This window comes from Neovison vison, chromosome 2, assembly GCF_020171115.1.
Source record: "Neovison vison isolate M4711 chromosome 2, ASM_NN_V1, whole genome shotgun sequence".
Classification (NCBI taxonomy): domain Eukaryota; kingdom Metazoa; phylum Chordata; class Mammalia; order Carnivora; family Mustelidae; genus Neogale; species Neogale vison.
Window position 1 is genome coordinate 21597231 of NC_058092.1, and position 13503 is coordinate 21610733.

The following is a 13503-nucleotide window of genomic DNA, read 5'->3' on the forward strand; positions in this document are numbered from 1 at the left end:
ACTTTACCCTGTTCTTTTCCTTCATGGTAAAGCAGTAATAGTGGGTGACTCTATATTAATTAGTGTAGCAGTTTGTTCAAAGTCTGATCCCTCCCTAAGACCATAAATTTCCAGAAACTAGACTGTCATCTTCACACCTATATTCCTTACTCAGCACCTGGCACATACCAGATACTTGATTAATACCTGTCGGAAGAGTGAACAAATAATAAATTCACATTACTTCACTTTTTCACTAACTATGGGACGGGGTGGGGACAGGAAGGGAGGTAACATGCACTGAGGGGCAGTACAGCAAAGTCATTACCACATGTTGGCACTAGACAGCCTGAATTAAATACCAGCGCTGCTGCTTACTGGTCATGTGACCTTGGGCAAATTACTTCCCTCTCTTGTGCCTCAGGTTATGTTCCTTAAGAGATGTCAACACATATTTGGATGATGAAAAGCAATCTGAAGGAGAGTAACAGGCTGAGCAGGGGTGAGGTGTGGAACTGAAAACAGGGGCAGAAGATGGATTATCTATAGAGGGAGCATTGAGACCCTTAGCTCCCCCTCCCCCGCCCTTGTTATGCTGCACAATCAGGTGACTAACCCTCTACTCTGCAAGAGGTTAAGGGTTTTTCTTTCGAGAAGTTAACCTAGAAGAACTCTGAGCGGCAGACACAGAAAGGGTCAGAGTGAGATACCAAATGGAAAGTGCGGTGTGGGGGCGTCCACAGACCCCTCCTCCAGCTCTGCTACCATAATCCTGACAGCTGGAAGTGTGCTCCCTAAGCAGGAGGTTGGAGGATTCTTTCTCAAGGCCCCAGAGAAAACACATGCTGGCACTGATATTTGGATGTTCCCCTGTATAAAAGCTTAGTTTTGGCCCAGTTCCCCTACTGTGAGGCTCACCAGTTGACAGGACCCCCATACTGATGTGTGTACATGTGCACGGACACACACACACACACACACACACACACACAGGGCTGCCATTTACTTATTTAGTGCCTTACTCAAAGATCAACCTGTACGGGGTACCTGGGTGGCTCGGTCAGTTAAGCATCTGCCTTCAGCTCAGGGATTGGGCTGGGATGAAGCCCTGCATTGGGCTCCCTGCTCAGCGGGGAGTGTGCTTCTCCCTCTGGCACTCCCCCTTCTCATGCTTTCTCTCTCTTTCTCTCTCTCTCTCTCAATCTCTCTCAAATAAATAAAATATATTTTTAAAAAACCAACGTTTAGTCTCATATCACTAGATGTTTGAAGGAAGTCTCTAGATAAAAGGGGGGGCGCAAATAAACAAATGTTTGAAGCAAATAGATAATGCAGAAAGCAGAAGAAAATACAAAGCAAAAGTTATTAGTATCCTCAGAGAAACAAGAGAAGATATTGTATTCATGAAATAAGATGCAATAAATGCTATATAAAAAAGAAATAATAAAAGAAAAAGAAATGACACTGGGAAAATAAAATGTGAGAGCCAATATAAAATAAAAAAGTCAATAGAAAGGTTGAGAGGTAATGAAAAGGAAATTTCCCAGAGGATGTACCAAAAAGACAAAGAGATGGAAAATGGAAAAGATAAGAAAATTAAAGGATCAATCAAGAAGCCCAATATCTGACTGACAATTTTCTAGGGATTCCAGAGAAAGCAGAGGGGAGTTAATTATCAAAGAAATGAAGTGAGGATATTTCACACTGAAGGACATGAATCTTCAGAATGAGAGGGCCCAGTACAAATGAAAAAGAACCATCCTAAGGCATATCATCAGAAAATGCCAGAATACCAGGGATAAAGAGAAGATCCTAAAAGTTTTGGAGGTAGGGGGAACGGATTATATACACATCATCAGGAATCAGAATGGTTTCAGATAGCTCAATGGCAGCACTGAAAGCTAGAGGATGAGGGAGCCATGCCTTCAAAATTCTGGTGGAAAATTATTTCCAACATACTATTCCATATATAGTCAAGGAAATTAGAAGTGAGCATAGAATAAAGACATTCTCAGACATGCAAAGATATAAAAATTTTGCTTCCTATGTGCCCTTCCTTAGGAAGTGACTAGAGGATGTGGTTCACCATAATGAGGGCATAGACCAAGAGAGAAAAGACTTGAAGCTGATTCTTCAACATAGTAGAACAGGTATGCAGGTGGCCTAGAAAGCAACCAGTCCCAAATTGAAAGGGAGGAGGAAGGCTCCAGGAGGTGAAGCACTAGGAAAACAAAGGGAGCTGATAGCTTCTGTGACTATGTGGAAAAAGCATTTTACAGATCTCCTAGAATGTTTGAAGAGATTTAGCAATATGTACATAGAACTAAGCAAATGAGGGAAAAAAGGCAACTATTAACTCCAGGAAAAACAAAAATATGTACAGAAAATAAGTGTAATGATAGTATACCATTTGGTTCAGCAATGGACAATATAAAGTCATAAGAAGGTAAACTCTAAAAGAAAGACTGTATAACCCCCAAATTTATTTATTTTTTTAAGAAATTTTATTTATTTATTTGACGGAGATCACAAGTAGGCAGAGAGGCAGGGAGAGAGAGGGAGAAGCAGGCTCCCCGCTGAGCAAGAGTCCGATGTGGGGCTCGATCCCAGGACTCTGGGATCATGACCTGAGGCGAAGACAGAGGCTTTAACCCACTGAGCTACCCAGGCCCCCCTAACCCCCAAATTTAATTTAAGAATTTGGCAGTTGCAATTAAACTATATGAAAGGATGGAGAAAGGAAGTGGAGCTGGGTAGTATAAGAGTTAATACTCATCTACTGTATTGGGAGGGGTTGTGGAAGACATTACTAGTGTTCACTGATACCTGGTCCTTCTTGCTTCGGGCCACATAGAAGACTGTACTTCTTAACCTCTTGTAGTTGGGAGCGGCGCCATGACCAGTCCGGTCCCTAAGCTTTAGGTCGAAATGCTGTGTTGCTTCTAGAAGGAAGCTGAGATGATCCTGCAGCTGTCTCTTCTCCCCCTGTGGTGATCAAGGAGGCCTTGGGTTAAGATGGCAGAACCACAAGATTGAAATGGGGCTGGTATTGCCTCATGGGATATAGTCCCAGAGATGCTGCATGGACTCTGCAAGGATGAGAAAGAAACCTTTATAGTGTGAAACCACTGAGATTTTGGGCTAATTTGTTACTGCCATGTAGCCTGGCTTACCCGATACAAACTTCAACACGTACTGTGTGAAACTGATAAATTAGGAAAATTAAGAAATAGCCATAGAAATGTGTTATTTAGAATTATGGAGATGATCACCAGAAGAATAAAAATATTAAAAGTGGTGGCCTCTGGGGAGCAGGAAAGAGGAGTGAGTAACCTGTATTCATTATAACACTATATGACTTTTTTTTTTTTTACACAATATAATTGTATTACATTGGCAGAAATAACACTTTATAAAATCCTCTGTGTGTGTGTGTGTGTGTGTGTGTGTGTGTAAAGGATTCCCACCAAACCATTACAGTGGCTGGCCATAGCAGGGAGGGCATGCTAGACTGGACATCTGAGGAACCATAGGATGTGGCTGGGCATGGAAGGCCCTGTGGGAAAGGAGGCCACCCGGATGGATTGGCAGTCTGAGGAGTCTGATTTTCATCCAGATGGCGGTGGGGAGCTGTGGAAGAACTGGAAGCAGTAGAGTATCCTGAGTAAATGTACTTTTGTAGTGGGCCCCCTGACTTACCTGGATGATGAATTGTTGGGGAGAGAGTGGGCAGCGTGGTCTCCGTGAGAGCTGACGAGGCCCCCGGACTAAGACCTGGTTCTTTTTTTTTTTTTTTTTTTTTTAATTTTTTTTTCCAATTTATTTATTTTCAGAAAAACAGTATTCATTATTTTTTCACCACACCCAGTGCTCCATGCAAGCTGTGCCCTCTATAATACCCACCACCTGGTACCCCAACCTCCCACCCCCCCGCCACTTCAAACCCCTCAGATTGTTTTTCAGAGTCCATAGTCTCTCATGGTTCATCTCCCCTTCCAATTTACCCAAAAGCACATACCCTCCCCAATGTCCATAAGCCTACCCCCCTTCTCCCAACCCCTCTCCCCCCCGCAACCCACAGTTTGTTTCATGAGATTAAGAGTCACTTATGGTTTGTCTCCCTCCCTATCCCATCTTGTTTCATGGATTCTTCTCCTACCCACTTAGGCCCCCATGTTGCATCACCACTCCCTCATATCAGGGAGATCATATGATAGTTGCTAAGACCTGGTTCTAACAAGTGTCTGTCAAGGGCCTGCTGTTTTCCAGGCGCTATTGGTAAATCCCAGCCATTTAGCAGGGAACAGGAGGGACCGATCCCCCTGCCTTCGGGGAGCATACATGAGCAAGAGAGGCAAATGTGGAGGAAAAAAGTAAAAGTCAGGTGGTGGCTCATGCTGTAAAGAAAAATGCATCAGCTTGAGACAGAGAGATGGGGGGAGGGATACTCTACATAGGGTGGCCTGCTGTGGGCTCCCTGAGAAGGTGACATTTGAATAGAGCCCTGACTTAAGAGAAGGGACAGGCCATGCAAAATGTGGGTTCCGGGCAGAAGGAACAGCAGCCCGGAGGACCCAAGGTGGGAGTAGGCTTGATATGCCAAGGCACAGCAAAGAAGTCCATCGTGGGGTTGCGGAGGCGGGGCCCATCCATCAAGGGGAAAGTTCTGGGACCAATTCATGGAATAGGGAGAGAACCTCAGGGAGCCACTGGTGGGGTTGAGAGCAGGAGAGCAGCCTGATTTGACTGAGGAGGCCAGTAGGGCCAGGCTTGGCAGTCCTTTAGCTGGGGTGGGGGGAGGAAGATTGGCTGGCTTTTTAGGAGGGAGCCTCTGGGGCTCTGCCCAGCCATCAGTGCGGTGCCTCTCAGGCCGCCTGGACCAGCGACAGCAGCTTCATCACCCGCTTCCCAGCATCCCAGCCCCCTCTGGGAATTGAAGGATCCTCACAAATCAAAATAGCAGGCAAAGAACAGCCTCTAATTGTTCTGCGTAAAAGAAGCGAAATTAGACGAGTCAGCTGTGGGCTTGAGACCGCCTCCCACACAGCTGTGATCCCGCACCCCGCGGAAGACAGACTTCCCGAGACTTGAAATTCTGCTGTCGCCCAGCAAAACTTTTTGCTTCTCCAGCCCCAGGACAAATGACAGTTATTTGGGGAGGGAGTGGGACAGATGCTGGCCCTGGAGGACAATGCATGAATCAGAATTTAAAAAAAAAAAAAAAATCAGTCCCTTCGTGAAGGAGCAGCCCTAGCTGGTGTGGATTCGTTCCGTCATTCAGAACACAAGAGTGCACTCGGTGTGCCATCATCCGCTCGCACGGGGGTCCAAGCCTGGGTGTGGTAGCACGGGGTTTCCAGAGCAGTGGAGGCATGTGGTGTGGTTCCACCCTGGGGGTAGAGTGGGGAAAGAGCACTGGTCCAGGAGTCAGGAGGTCTAAGTTCTTGCCTTGGATCTGCCGCTGTGTGACCTTGGGTGAGTCATGTTACCACCTCCATGGGCTTCAGTTTTCCTGTCTTTTCTCTATGGGCTTCAGACCACATTCTCAAACTTTAGAGCCTTTAAGAGTCATTTGGGGGTGGTGCTTGTTAAAGATGAAGATTTCCAGGGCGCCTGCATGGCTCTGTCGGTAGAGCATGTGACTTTTGATTTCGGGGTCATGAGTTCAAGCCCCATGTAGGTAAGATTTAGTAGGTCTGGGGTGGGGTCTACGAGTCTCCTATTCCAGGAATTCTGAAGGGAGTCCTTGGACCACACTTCCATAAAATCATTTTCCCTCAATCTCTCAGGGCTCCTCCTGCTCGGAAATTTGAGGGGTCACTCATGCAGCCCTTCTCTGGGTTTCTCACATCATTCTAGGGGCATGGAAGCAGTCCTTGTCCCCCCTTGATATACCTGTATGTTCCTGCGGTGATCACGCTGCACTGGGACAGTGTGTCTCCGTGTATGGAGCCTCCTCCAGGCTGTCCACTGCCCAGTGCAGGCCCGGTACAGAGGGGGACCATGACAGACATGATGGCCCAGCAGGGGCTAGTGTGGTGCAGGAGGCTGCAAAGCAAAGTCGGGCATGGAGGGGTGTTTCAGGTGGAGGGGGGCTCTGTTGCACACATCTGGCTTGGATACCTGGGCTCATGCCCTGGGTTGGATGTGTGGGTGAGTCCAGCTCCCTGGGGATGAGAAGGTCTGGATGGGACCACAGGAAGAACTGGGAGCCCTGGCCCTCCACAGAGGTCTCACCCAGTCAGCTAGGCAGAGTCCCTTCCTCAGAGCTGGCCAGTCGTATTTCCCAAAGATCAGTGGCAGAAGCCAGAGGCTCAGGTCACTCTGGTCTAGTCCCCAGCTTCATCCTTCATAGATGAAGAATAGTAACTGTCATATACTGAGCACTTGCCAGGGCTTTGGGCTCAGGGCTAAGTAGATCATCCCGTTACATTTCACATCACCACCCCTCCCTCTTTTTTTTTTTTTTTTTTTAACAGTTATAGATACTGATGCTTAGAGAGTTCACATTACTGGCCCCTTGTCCCTCAGTCAATAACTAGTAGAAGTGGGGTTAGAACCTAGACCTGTTTTCCTCTGGAGCCCAGGTTTTTTTTTTTTTAACCATGTTGCTTAGTACCCCTCAGAAGAGGAAGGGCTTTTCCTAAAATACCTTCTGCCAAAGTCAGCCACAGCCAGAGAATCCTTTTGCATCTGTTATAGTGAAAAGGGGGTGATGTGGAGTCAGGTGGTTCCAGGTTCTAGTCCCACCTCTGCCCCTCACCTTTAGCATGACCTTGGACAAATCATTTCTTCTCCCTGAATATTTTTTTAATTTTTATTTTATTTTTTTATTTTTTAAAGATTTTATTTATTTATTTGATGGAGATCACAAGTAGGCAGAGAGGCAGGCAGAGAGAGAGGAGGAAGCACGCTCCTTGCTGAGCAGGGAGCCCGATGCAGGGCTCGATCCCAGGATCGATCATGACCTGAGCCGAAGGCAGAGACTTTAACCCACTGATCCACCCAGGTGCCCCCCACTCCCTGAATCTTAAGTGAAACTGAAATCTGTGAAATGGAAACAATTACACACATGCTTGTTTTGAAGGTACACTAAGATGAAGACAGCCACCAACATCTACATCTTCAACCTGGCCTTGGCGGATGCCCTGGCCACCAGCACGTTGCCCTTCCAGAGTGCTAAGTACCTGATGGAGACATGGCCCTTTGGGGAGCTGCTCTGTAAGGCTGTGCTCTCCATCGACTACTACAACATGTTCACCAGCATCTTCACCCTCACCATGATGAGCGTCGACCGCTACATTGCCGTCTGCCACCCTGTCAAGGCCCTGGACTTCCGCACGCCCGCCAAGGCCAAGCTGATCAACATCTGCATCTGGGTCCTGGCCTCGGGTGTGGGTGTCCCCATCATGGTCATGGCTGTGACCCGCCCCCGGGGTGAGTGAGTGCGGAAGCTGTGGTACAGGCCACTGACCCCCCGGGTTCAGCATGGGGGGCCCCTGTGGGAGGTGTGCTTTCCCGACCAGTGAGAGTGTGGGGAGTCAGCCGATGGAGTGTAAACAGTTGTTGTGAGGATGAATGATTCAGCAACGGACAGATGGGTTGCTGGTCAAAGGAAATGTATGAATGGGGTTGTGGAGAGGTGGGCTGTGGGTATGCAGCCCCTGGCCAGGAGTGTGTGGGGATGACTGACTTAAAGGGGGATAGACAGAGGCCACTAGGGCGAGAGTGTCCCTGACCAGTGAGCCGTGGAGGCCATAAGATCTGCGGTCTCAGCCCAAATGCCCTTCCACCCCAATGTGAAAACCACTGGCCCAGCTGACCAAGGCAAGGCCCTAGAGAATAGCCTGCAGAGAGTGACAGGTGCGTGTCCTCAGAGTGAGAATGGTCACTAACATAGTAGCTGCGTGTATCAGTCAGAGCAGCAGCTGTAACAAGCCATCTCCGGAGTTTAGTGCTGAACGGTACGGAGATTTATTCCTCACATCACCATCGCACGTGAGCTGGAGGAGGAGCTCGATTCCACAGTTCTTCAGGGAACTGGGCACCACGTGGTGGCTTTGGAATCCTCCCCTGCTGGCATCTGGCCAGCAGATGAGTACGGAGAAGGAGTGATGAGAGCATGGCCAGCCTTGAAATGTTATGGCCCATTGCTTCCTAGTGATGGCTGGTTACATTGTCCCAGCTTGACATAAGGAAGCGGGACAGGTCATATAGCAGGGTGCCAGTGACACGGGCCATTGACCTCTCCGAGCCACACAGTATCATGGGGTGTTGAGAAGTTTAAAAGAGACTATATGTGTAAAATACTTAAGACAAGGGACCCCTACCTTTATTTGACCGTAAGAACATCCAGAATCAGAGAGGTCAGGTGGTTTACTTAGGGTCACAAGCAGGCATTTGGTGGAATTTGACCTACAACCCTCGAATCTGACCTATTGCCCTCACGCCTCTTACTCCTGTTGGCCACTGAGGTGGAGGATTGCAGAGGGTCGGTGCTGTGGATGGAATGGGAGTAGGCCTGGGGGGAGGCGTTTTGACCACCCTTAACCCTGGCAGAGGCAGAGCTCCAGGTGCCCTCACACAGCTGCCATGCAGTTGGTCTTGACTCAGCAGTTGGGCTCCATTCCTCACTGTCAGCCTTCAGTTTATGGGTCATTAACTGCAGCCCTGCTGGGGGCCAGACCAGATGGGCCTCCTCACTGCACCCTCCATCCCCTGCACACACTCCCCAACTCAGCATTTGTTGGTTCTGTATGTAACTTGCTGTGTGACCTTGGAAAAATGCTGTTCCTCTCTGAACCTTGTTCTGCCATCTGCTTAAGGAAGTCCTTGGACTCAGTCAGCCCTGGGGGTCCTGCCATCCTGCTGTCCGGAGGACCCCCTGTGTGGATCCCCAGTACCCTTCCTACAACTCTCAGGCGCCAAGTTCACTGCCTGGCTCCTCAAAACCCAAGGTTCTAAGAGACCTTGGGAGTTCCCCAGGTCAGTTTCAGCCCTGTGTCTGAATCCAGAAACATCCCTAAGGTGCTCGTCCAGCCTACACCCACACTCCAGGAACAGGGAGCTCATTCCATTCTGGGTGCGCCTCTGGACAAATTCCGCAGTCAGAAAGTTCTTCTTGCCATTAAGCTGGGCTTTGTCTCCCTGGCTCTAGCCCTGACTTCTGGACTCCTAAATGTATCTGCCCCCCTCTCCTGTGAGTGCACCAAGAGCTTGAATCCCCGCACCCACGCTGTGCTAAATGTTTCACATGCCTGAGCCCGTGGAATCCTCACAACCCTGTGAGGTTTAGATACTCTTATTAGTTCCACTTTATGGAAGTTCTCCTGGAGGCTGAACAGTTTGCCCAGGGTCACACCACACAGCTGGTAGGGCCCAAGTTCTGCCCTTAACTCATCATACTCTCTAGATCTGTCTGAGCAGTGTTGTCCTCACTGGAGCTAGTCTGGAAATGAGTAGGATGTTTTGAGGCCTCATAATGACTGGCATTTGGTGGGTTTGGGCTAAATTATATCATTACTGCGGCCCATGGATGTAGAGGCTGCTAAAGGGAGCTGAAGAAAATATAGAAAGGAGACCTCCTAGATTACAGCCAATCCTGCTGGGGTCTTTAAGGATGAGTAGGAGTTCACCAAGTACGGAGGTGTAGGAGGACATTCCGGGCAGAAGAATCACTCTGAACAAAGGCCAGGAGGAGCTGTGGGACTTGACCAAGCCAAGAAGGGTGGCGAGCAGGCGGGGTCGCTTCTGCCCCCGCACTCCTCACCTGCTGTCTTTCCTTGCTTCCCCCGCAGACGGGGCTGTGGTGTGCATGCTCCAGTTCCCCAGCCCCAGCTGGTACTGGGATACCGTGACCAAGATCTGCGTGTTCCTCTTCGCCTTCGTCGTGCCCATCCTCATCATCACCGTGTGCTATGGCCTGATGCTGCTGCGCCTGCGCAGCGTGCGCCTGCTGTCGGGCTCCAAGGAGAAGGACCGCAGCCTGCGGCGCATCACGCGCATGGTGCTGGTGGTGGTGGGCGCCTTCGTGGTGTGCTGGGCGCCCATCCACATCTTCGTCATCGTCTGGACGCTGGTGGACATCGACCGCCGCGACCCGCTGGTGGTGGCCGCGCTGCACCTGTGCATCGCGCTCGGCTACGCCAACAGCAGCCTCAACCCCGTGCTCTACGCCTTCCTCGACGAGAACTTCAAGCGCTGCTTCCGCCAGCTCTGCCGCACGCCCTGCGGCCGCCCGGAGCCCGGCAGCTTCAGCCGCGCCCGCGAGACCACGGCCCGTGAACGGGTCACCGCCTGCACCCCGTCCGACGGTCCCGGCGGGGGCGCCGCCGCCTAAACCGCGCCGGCCCGGCCCGCCTAGCGCCCCTCCGGGGTGACCTGGCCGGCACCCGGGGCCCGCAGGGGGCGGGGCCGCGACGCGGAGTGGGGCCGAAGGCGCCGCTGTTTTGGAGAAGGGGGTCGAGCGGGAGCCTGGCGGGGGCCGAGAGGCGGGGCCCCTGCGGAGGGGCGGGCCTCCGGGCTGCGGCGGGGCGAGGGGCGGGGCCTTTGGGCTGCCGGCGCGGTCGGCGGTTTTGGGTCTGGTGTCGGAAGCTAGCTAGCGACTTAGGGGAGTGGGGCCTGTGCTAGATGGAACCTCTGCGGCGGGCCAGCCTCAACCTTGGGACAGCCTCGGGTTCTAGCCAGAGCCGGCCTTGCTGGCCTGGGACCTGAAAAAGCCAAGGACCCAGGACTCAGGGGGCCTTGGTGGAGACCGAGGCTTGAGAACAGGGCTGCAAGACTGGGTCTCTCTCTGGTGGTGGGGGGGGTGGTCCTCTTTTGGGGGCAAGAGAGAGGGACAGGTCAGCCAAGCGGCGACAGCTCAAGACTGGGCCACGAGGTAGGCTAGGGCCACGAGATAGGCTGTGTGCAGGGGATGGCGGCCTCAACCTTGGGGTAGAGTCCCAGCCCCGAGTTGTAGCCAGAGGCGGGGTTGCTGAGGTCCAGGTCCAACTGGACTGTCGTCATAAATAGAAAATAAAGTCGAGAAGGAGAGAGAAACAATATGCCTTTTCTGTCCTTGACAGTCGTTTTCTTGGAATGGCCTCAGCATGGATGTCTTGTTTCCCGCACTTTGTGCCAGCGGGGCTTGGGACAGGACAGTGGAGCAGGGCAAGCACCTTCAGGCTAGGATAGCAGGACAGGCCCTCAGCTGGGGTAGGATCCCCAGCCCCGGGTTCTATGGGGCTCAGAAGGAGGAGGGAGGTCTGGCAGCTCCAAAACCAGAGCTGCCAGGTGGCCTCTGTGCCAAGGGTTGGGGGGTGGGCAGAGGCAGAGGCGAGGCTGGGGAACTTCTATTTAGACAGTAGGTCCTCAAGCTTGGGGGCAGACTCTTTTGGGGGTACCCAGGGGACTGACTTCTCTGTCCAGGTACTGGAGGCAGAAGACAATGCTAGCAAGAGCCCCATGCATGGTAAGTGGCACCTGGGACTGGGTGGGGGCATCTGAAGGACCAGTGTGGACTTTTCTTCCTGCCCATCTTGGGTCTCTAAGAAGAACCTCCAGGAGATCCTCCTCCTTCTCCCAACACCTGGACGTGTCCAGTGTGTCCAGTGTTTCCAGGCAGCTGGAACTGCCCACACAGGAGCCTGTCTCTGAAGGAACTGGGAGGAAGAAGGCTTTCCTAACTGATAGGAGTTTTTCTCTTCATGTGTTTGGCATTTTATTCAGGCACTCCCAGATCTTTGCTCTCCTATCAGGGTCTGTCCTTGTTCCCTGTGCCTCCCCCATGCTTCACCTCCTCTCCCCGCCCCCTCCCCACCACAGACACTGCCTCAGTCCCACACCCCTGACTCCCTATTGAAGCAGTGAGCTGACATCCTTGTAGAAACAAATTAATTTTCTTCCCTTTTTGGGACAGATGGTGAGAAACTGACGTCTTTGTCTCAAACCACAAAAAAAAAAAAAAGATACCTTTTCTCCCTTTGACAGTCATTTCCTTGGAACAAAAGCCTTTCTCTTGTTTGGGAGACTGTCACTCCAGCAGGGGCTGATCTAGCGTTCAGGAGGTTGAGGGCTTAGGCACCAGGATGGGTGCTGGGCACATTAGGGATAGGGATACCCTTAGTAGACAAAGCACAGCTCCCCTCTTGGGGTGTGGACCTCAGAAAACCCCAGACCTGGGAATTTGCTTCCTCCAGGCAATGGCTTCAGTAACACTTTCGAAGATGTAGGGCAGTGCCCAGTGCCCCTGGAGACTTCTGTGTTTGAATGGGAGGGGGGTGTATCAGCAAGGCAGGGGACCCTCCTGGACACTCCTCTTCATGTGGGACCCTCTGTCTTTGGGAGATGTCAGAGATCGGGGACAATTTAGGGACTAGGGAAGACTTCTGAAGAAGTTGACACTGGATCCAGGCCTGTTGATTCTCTCTGCAAGGACTCTGTCCTCTTCAACTCTCCCTCCCTGGATCTGTGCCTGCCGTCTCCCATGGCTGTAACAAATCTGACTGGTTTTTACTACTTCTCATACATAAATGTGTCCCGGGGTCCACAGAGGCTGGGTCCAAACCACGTGCATTTAAGGTAAAGTGAATTTGTACCGAAATCAACTTGATGCCAGGCTGTGCACCCCAGGGACTGGGACTCGGAAATAAGTCAGATACAGCCCAGCCCTCAGAAAGTTCATGCCCAGGCTGGGAGACAAGGTGTCAGCAGAGCATCATCTGTGTGTGATGTGTGCAATGAAAGGAAGCCCCAGGGAGGGTGTCTTGGGGAAGTGTGTTTTCTAGCTTTTTACTAAGACACATTCTTAGAAATTCTAGAAGAGGTGGAAAAGAGAGGGGCTTAAAGGATGTGTAGGGGTTGGCCACCAAGAAGAGGGAACAGTGTGTGTGTGCAAGAGCATGGAAATGTTGAGGTACTTGGCAAACCCGAAAAAAGCTGTCCACATCTGGAGTTCGGGGCTTAACCTAGAGCAATTTTGAGTGTCAGGATCTGTGCTAAGCGCTTCATGCACATCATCCCTTCGAGCCTCGTGACCGCCCAGGGGAGGTACTGTTACCCTTATTTTAGACCACAGGCTCAGAGATCAAGCCACTGACCCCTAAGTCACAGAGCCTGTGGTGGCAGCAGAACTCAGGTCAGTAGGACTTCAGGGTCTGAGTTCCTGGTAAATTCCAGGGATCACTGATAGAGAAGAGCCTTAATTGCTGGAACTCTGGAATGAGGATTTTTTAAGATTTAAAACCAGGAAAAATCTGAAGGAAAAGGGCAATTTTCCATGAACTTTTGTTCCTCCTGTAGCTCTCCAAACCTTCACATTTCAAAATGTACTGTGTGTGATACATTTTAAAGCTCCAAACTGACAGTGTAATTCTAGATCATCACAGGGCTCTCAGAACCATGAAGTAGGTTCTGATTCCACAGCTCCCCCCCACCCACCCCACCCCCCCGGTTTCCACTCCTCTCTCTTCAGGAGGTGGAGGCAAGCTTTTGCCTCCAGTTTCAAAATGTCCTACAATTTCCTGACTTTTCTTGTGGTGACAG

The 13503-nt window shown here is 51.0% G+C and overlaps 1 protein-coding gene across 1 annotated transcript in view; it reads left to right on the top strand.

The window, feature by feature from the left end:
* Positions 1-10318, top strand: part of OPRD1 (opioid receptor delta 1) — a 33410-nt gene extending 23092 nt beyond the window's left edge. The window contains exons 2-3 of the mRNA XM_044236347.1: positions 7067-7416; positions 9777-10318. Of these exons, the coding sequence (XP_044092282.1) occupies positions 7067-7416; positions 9777-10318 (892 nt within the window). The remainder of the gene's footprint in view (positions 1-7066; positions 7417-9776) is intronic.
* Positions 10319-13503: the final 3185 nt, after the last annotated feature.